Here is a 6421-nt window from a genome sequence, read left to right on the forward strand (position 1 = left end):
ACAGTAGACGACTTCATCTCTTTAATGGGTTTCGGAGGAACGTCACGTCGGAGAACGGAGAACGTCTCGACGTCTTACAGTATGTCTCTCTTTAACGTCTGTGAGCGCCCAGGACGTCTCCTCACTTCATCTCCAGGTGTTTATCCTCAGATGATGGCCTGACAACGAAAGCAGTGCTGTTTATGAATTCACATCCGCTATATTTGCTCATATTTGAGCATTTGAAAGAGACCGTGAACCATGGACCGTGAGGCGTTTTCCTGAATAACTTTGTATTGCAAATATTTAAGGTACCTTCCTCCAGTGAAAAAGTGCATCTGCTGTTGTCTCTCACGTCAAAATCCAGCCACATATTAGTTTAGAGCTGTTTAAACGCTGCTTGATCTGTGCAGATTTCTCTCCTGATTCACACCAGAACACTTTTTCACTGGAGGAAGCGTTATTATGGATTATAGACTCGTATCTATCTATCTATCTGTCATCTGACTCTATCTATCTGTCTATCTATCTGTCTTAATGCTGGATTTGTCTCAGCTTTTGTCTTCTCCAGATGTTAACTGATGGACTGGAGTGCTGTGGATTACTTGTGGATTATTGTGATGTTTTTATCAGCTGTTTGTACTCTTATTCTGACGGCACCCATTCACTGCAGAGCATCCATTGCTGAGACACTGATGCAATGCTACACTTCTACAAACCTGATGAAGAAACACACTCATCTACATCTGAGATGATCTGAATATTAATTTCACAGAAAGTCCACCGGATAGCTGTTTGCTGACACAGAAAGCTGATATCAGAGCAGCTGGTGGCGGGTTGGGCCTGTGGTTCGGCTCGAGGGCATTCATTCGTAGCGTCAGACGCACCCGTGTTTGTTCCGCGCTTTGTACCAGTTCATGTCACACTTCTCCAGGATCACGTACTCCTCGCCCTTCATCAGCGTCAAATCATGCGGCTCCAGCCCCTCAAAGTCATACAGCGCGATGACCACTTCCTCTCGAGGGTCCGCCTCTTCCTGTGCCGTCTCGCCTGCGGGTGGGGGGGGCGGCGGGGGCCGGCGTGTCTTGGGTGAAGAAAGACTGATTAATCATGTTCATATGGTTTGAGGTGTGAATGCAGTGATGCACAGACAGAAGCTCACCGTGCTGCTCTCGTCTCCAGGAACAGGAGGAAGAGGTTTGCGTGAAACTGTGAGGATGAGAAATAATCATTTCTGTGATTGACTGAGGGCTGTTTAACCTCTTAAAACATCAACTTCCTGAAGCAACACTAAGGTTTTTTAGCTACTTCCTGTGGGTAGCACTAAACCTTCTCACTAGTCACATGACCTCGTCCCGCATCATCAATATGAAAGCGCATATGCAAATTTAGAGAATATTTAATGTGAAGCTGAACGAATGTAATATAGTGTAAAGAATCGGCGTAATAACCAGCAGCAGATTGATTTTCACTACTGTAACGTGTCTAGCAAAATTATTTGAATTTGAGTTTGAATATGCTTCTACATGCAGACCCAAATACATAAAACGTTCAAAAGATTAAAGATGAAATAAAATGGAAGTTGTGACTCATTTTTTCATGACTTTACCAAAGAATGAGGGCGGGACTTGTTTCTGTGCACCGGCTGCTGATTGGATGTTGAGATGTGGGCCAGTGTTATTTTAGTATCGTTGAGATATTATTATGTTTTTTTACTAGTATTTTGAATTAGTTTTTATTTTTATATTTTCCATTTTAATTTTAGTTATAATTTTGTTGGGTTTTTGTCATTTTAGGTTTGTTTTTGTTATATTTTTATATGTAAATATTTGTAGTTTTATATTTATATAGTATTTCATTTCAGTTTTAATGTTTAGTCATTTTTGCACATCAGGTTAAACTAAATTAAAACGAGTAATGTTGCCTTGGCAACTGGCTGAATTATATTTATATATATATATATATATATATATATATATATATTATTATTATATTTATTTCAGTTAACATTTTAATTCAAGAATCGAAAAGTTCTCTGTTTTTATTTTTAGTTTCAGTTTTAGTTTTCTATAATAATGCTGATGTGGGTGTGGCTCTCAGAAATGGAGGCGGGTCTTAATGTGAGCTTGCTGTGGATTATAATAAAGGGACGGAGTTTGAGACTGTTAAATGATTGGAGAAATCCTGCATATGACACTAGAGAGAAGATCCACTTATGACATTCTGATTAAAAAAAAAAAGTAAAAATGAAACACATACATGGATGAATCGTTCACATTAAGATCATTAACATGCATTTAGAAATGAGCTAAACATGTATAATTTTCAAGATATTATTTGTTATTAAAATATGAAGTATTTATGTTGATTCTGCATTCATTTAGCGATCCAGTGTGAACTGTGCTGAATTGGTTCATATTGCAGGACTCTTACTGTCTCCAAACAGGTTGTATCCCTCGCAGCCCGGAGCGAGTTTATCCACCTGCCCGCAGCACAGCCATTCGCCCTCCTGCCAGAACTGAGGGTGGAACTTAGCTGCGATCTGAACGTTATTCTTGATCCCTGCAGGACAAAACACACCAGGAACACATCAGACCCGACCCCAACCCACACACACACCGGAGGACCAGCCATTCAGAGATAAACTGATTAAACTCGCTTCAAAACCCAGTGAGGCATCTTGCAGAAAACACTCAAGTCAAAAAAAATACTCAGCATCACCAAATTAGGTAATATTAGGCCCTTTTAGCAAATCAGCTGAATTGTGTTTTATGTCAGGTGTAGATGTGGGCCATTATGAGCATGTATGTAATGTATGTCAGTAAGCTTTCACATTTACATGACACAGTTTATACACTCCAAACCACTGAAACTACTGAAGAAATAGTCTCACTTCCACAGAGAACTCCTGACACACTGTTGAAGAGTCATAATATACCGTATATGCATCCAAACGACTATCAATAAAAACTATACAGATTTTTTTTAACTAAATAAGAATGAAGATTTTTCAGATGATGTATATATTTATCAGCTTTAATGCACTTATTAAAACAACTAAAGCAGTCAAATGTCAAACGTTTTGAGAATGTATTTTACAATATGCAAAAGAGTGGAGAAAGCAGAAATCAGTGCTAGTCGTTGTGTGAAACGGTCAATGCATGTGAGCTGAGAACTGAACAAAGGGTTGTAATCTTGATCAGATTCAGACAGGAATCATGTGTTTGTGGTGTTTTTCTGCTGATTAAGTGAAATCACAAGAGTTCTTCGCCACACAAATGCTTGTCGAAAGCAAAAGTGCTACAAAATGCATCGTATTTAGTGAGAAAGTGTGACTTCAAAGAGCAAAACATGCATTTTTTTTTTTTGAATCAGCACCCCAAATTAGTAAGAAACAAGTATTGGTTGCAGGGTCATGTGATCAGCCAGAAAACAGAAGTTAAATGAAATCTGTCCCTGCAGCACAAAAGCAGTGTTAAGTCGCTGGGGTATATTTGTAGCAATAGCCAACAATACATTGTATGGGTCAAAATTATAGATTTTTCTGTTATGCCAAAAATCATTAGGATATGAAGTAAAGATCATGTTCCATGAAGATATTTAGTAAATTTCCTACCGTAAATATATCAAAACTTAATTTTTGATTAGTAATATGCATTGCTAAGAACTTCATTTGGACAACTTTAAAGATGATTTTCTCAATATTTAGATTTTTTTGCACCCTCAGATTCCAGATTTTCAAATAGTTGTATCTCAGCCAAATATTGTCCTATCCTAACAAACCATACATCAATGGAAAGCTCATTTATTCAGCTTTCAGCTGATGCATACATCTCAATTTCACAAAATTGACCCTTATGACTGGATTTGTGCTCCAGCGTCACATATGTGTATCATGAGAATCTCACTGACCTTCCTTGAGGTTCTGGACCCAAATGCTTCGACTCTCATTACTGGGAGCAAAAATATACAGCATGATGGAATCATGAACAACCTGGAGATGGAGAGATAGACAACGAGATTCGGTTCAGTCCCGCACGATTCCTGATGGGGTTTTCATTGTAAATGAGCAAGTACATACTACGTCTGACCTGGAAGGGATATTTGTTCTGGCAGGGGATGATGGTGGTGCTGCTCTTCACGATCTCCACACACCTGATCCTCTGCAGATCCACCGAACCCTTCTTGAACCTCTTCTGTAAAACACGCAGGAACACGTGAACACGCTGCTGAGCGCTGCTGATGCGTGTGGTCTCCAGCTGCGTTCGCTCACCTCGGCTCGGAGCTCATAGTAAGTCAGCTTGCTCTTGGTCAGCACAAACACTCTCTCCTTATAGTTGAGCGGAGACGTCCGTTTCTTCTGCTGAGAACGTTTGATCAGCGTTTCTTCAAGAATGGGTGTCAGACTCATCTCTGAACGCCCAGAACTGCCATGGGCCTTAGAAAGAGACGCACAGAATCACGGCTGAGATCTTCTGCTGACGCTCGTCCGTCTCGTACCGCCTGATAATGAATTATTACCTCACTGATTTGAGTCCAGATCCTTCTTTAACAACCCAAAGCCTAAAAGTGTCAGCTGGACAGCTTAAACTAGCAACAATGAGATCTTACTCACCCTCGAGCCATCCGAGGCGTGTATGGCTTTCTTCTTTCAGACGAATCCAATCGGAGTTATGTTAGAAAACGTCCTGGCTCTTCCGAGCTTTATAATGGCAGTGAATGGGTGTTGAGATTCAATAGTCAAATAAACTGCACAAATCCATCATAAAAAGTGTCCCATGGCTTGAGGGTGAGTAAATCATGAGCTAACTTTCATTTTTGGGTGAACTATCCTTTTTTACTTATTGTGAAGAGCGGTTCAAACACAGCCAGATGCTGTTCACTCTGACTTCTAAAACACTTCTAATGAGGCTTTATATTTCAGGCTGGTTATCTCTGGTGTGTCCAGACAGACTTGGAAGTTTGTGAGGCCTCTAGTGGAGACTGTCACTGGTCATAAGACACTTGATTTTTATTATGTGTTATGCTTGTATTACATCCCAGATAGCACAGGTACGTCTGGTAAAGATCTCTTCATCTGGAAAGCATCTGCTGTGTACAAACATCTGATAGACGTCTTTCTCTTTTTAATTGTACAAACTTCCTTTGCGTGATTATCTCTGTGTATATTAGTATTGCAAAACCAACTTTTTATTTTTATTTTGCTTGGTTTAACCACATTGGCCATCTTTGAGTCACAACAAATGTTGGCTGTAAAGATGCAAACCTCAGGATGGTCTCTAGAGCACATGGACATATAGACACCTTTCACACATTACACTTTGAACTTCAGTCTAAATGTCAGGATCAAACACTCAAAAGTTAACTTTTAGGGTCATAATGGGCATTGTTCAGCTCTCAGTCCTAACCCTTCAAAACACCTGTGATGAGTTCACCTGTTATGACTAAATATAATGATTATATTCATATAAACAGATTTTATTACAGAGCACTGACTTCACTTCAATATAGCATTAAACAAATAAATCACACATTATGATATGATTTCGTCGACAGCAGTAACATGACAAACCTTCAGATTTAATATGAATAAACATAAATCACGAGCTTCGTTCAGCGGCCGCTGTCTGTTTGTTTTTGTCTGATTGTTGAACAGAAACTCAAATAACCGCAGATAAACTCAGTTCACACATATCTGAACTTTCACTTTTACATTCAAACTCCAGCAGAGATCGAGAAATAAATGTTTTATTTGACGCTCGAGATCTTTACGATCAGCAATAAACATTAAGATTTCTTACCTCCGCGTGCAGTTTTTCCGCGTCTAGACGTGTGTGTGTGTGTGTGTATGAGTGTGTGTGTGTGTGTATGAGTGAGTGAGTGCGTGTGTGTGAGAGTGATCATCAGGAAACATGAATCAAGGAAGTCAAGACTCGCGCGTGTCTGTTTTTATTCATCTTAGTGTTTATATGTGGCGCTCATGAAAACTGATTCTTCAACGTTTTGTTGTTTTTGAACACCTTAGTTTAATAGTTAATCTGACAGCTGATGTAGGGTTAATGTGACAGTTCCTGATAGACGGATCGTCGCTCGTGCCCGTGTGTGTGTGTGTGTGCTTCCCCTTTGTCGTTACATGTGGAGGTTGTGCAGGCGTTTGTACAGTAATCTCTTGCTGTAATCCCAATGTGCCTGTTTATATTACGCCCTTAAAGTACGTACTCATTTGGTGAAGAACAAGTACACACTTTTGAGTGTGTAGACAGACAGTTGAAGACAAGCTTTAAGATAAACTATCACGTCTTTAACGGAGCTCTCTGTTGCCCCGTCAATCATCTTGTCATGTCAAGCAAAGTCAAGTGAGGTGCACACACACACACACTTACACACACACACACACTCACACTCACACTCACACACACACACACACACACACACACACACA

The 6421-nt window shown here is 39.8% G+C and overlaps 1 protein-coding gene across 1 annotated transcript in view; it reads right to left on the reverse strand.

Annotated features, from left to right (window-relative positions):
- The window catches only part of tec (tec protein tyrosine kinase), a 16124-nt gene extending 10271 nt beyond the window's left edge, over positions 1–5853 (reverse strand). Inside the window, exons 1-8 of the mRNA XM_016484850.1 lie at positions 5781–5853; positions 5079–5138; positions 4253–4462; positions 4071–4175; positions 3892–3973; positions 2413–2541; positions 1142–1188; positions 867–1063 (exon numbers count right to left, since the gene is read on the reverse strand). Coding sequence (XP_016340336.1) covers positions 867–1063; positions 1142–1188; positions 2413–2541; positions 3892–3973; positions 4071–4175; positions 4253–4390 — 698 coding nt within the window. The 5' untranslated portion in view covers positions 4391–4462; positions 5079–5138; positions 5781–5853. The remainder of the gene's footprint in view (positions 1–866; positions 1064–1141; positions 1189–2412; positions 2542–3891; positions 3974–4070; positions 4176–4252; positions 4463–5078; positions 5139–5780) is intronic.
- Positions 5854–6421: the final 568 nt, after the last annotated feature.

The sequence above is a fragment of the Sinocyclocheilus anshuiensis genome, unplaced genomic scaffold (assembly GCF_001515605.1).
Source record: "Sinocyclocheilus anshuiensis isolate Anshui unplaced genomic scaffold, SAMN03320099.WGS_v1.1 scaffold1689, whole genome shotgun sequence".
NCBI lineage: Eukaryota > Metazoa > Chordata > Actinopteri > Cypriniformes > Cyprinidae > Sinocyclocheilus > Sinocyclocheilus anshuiensis.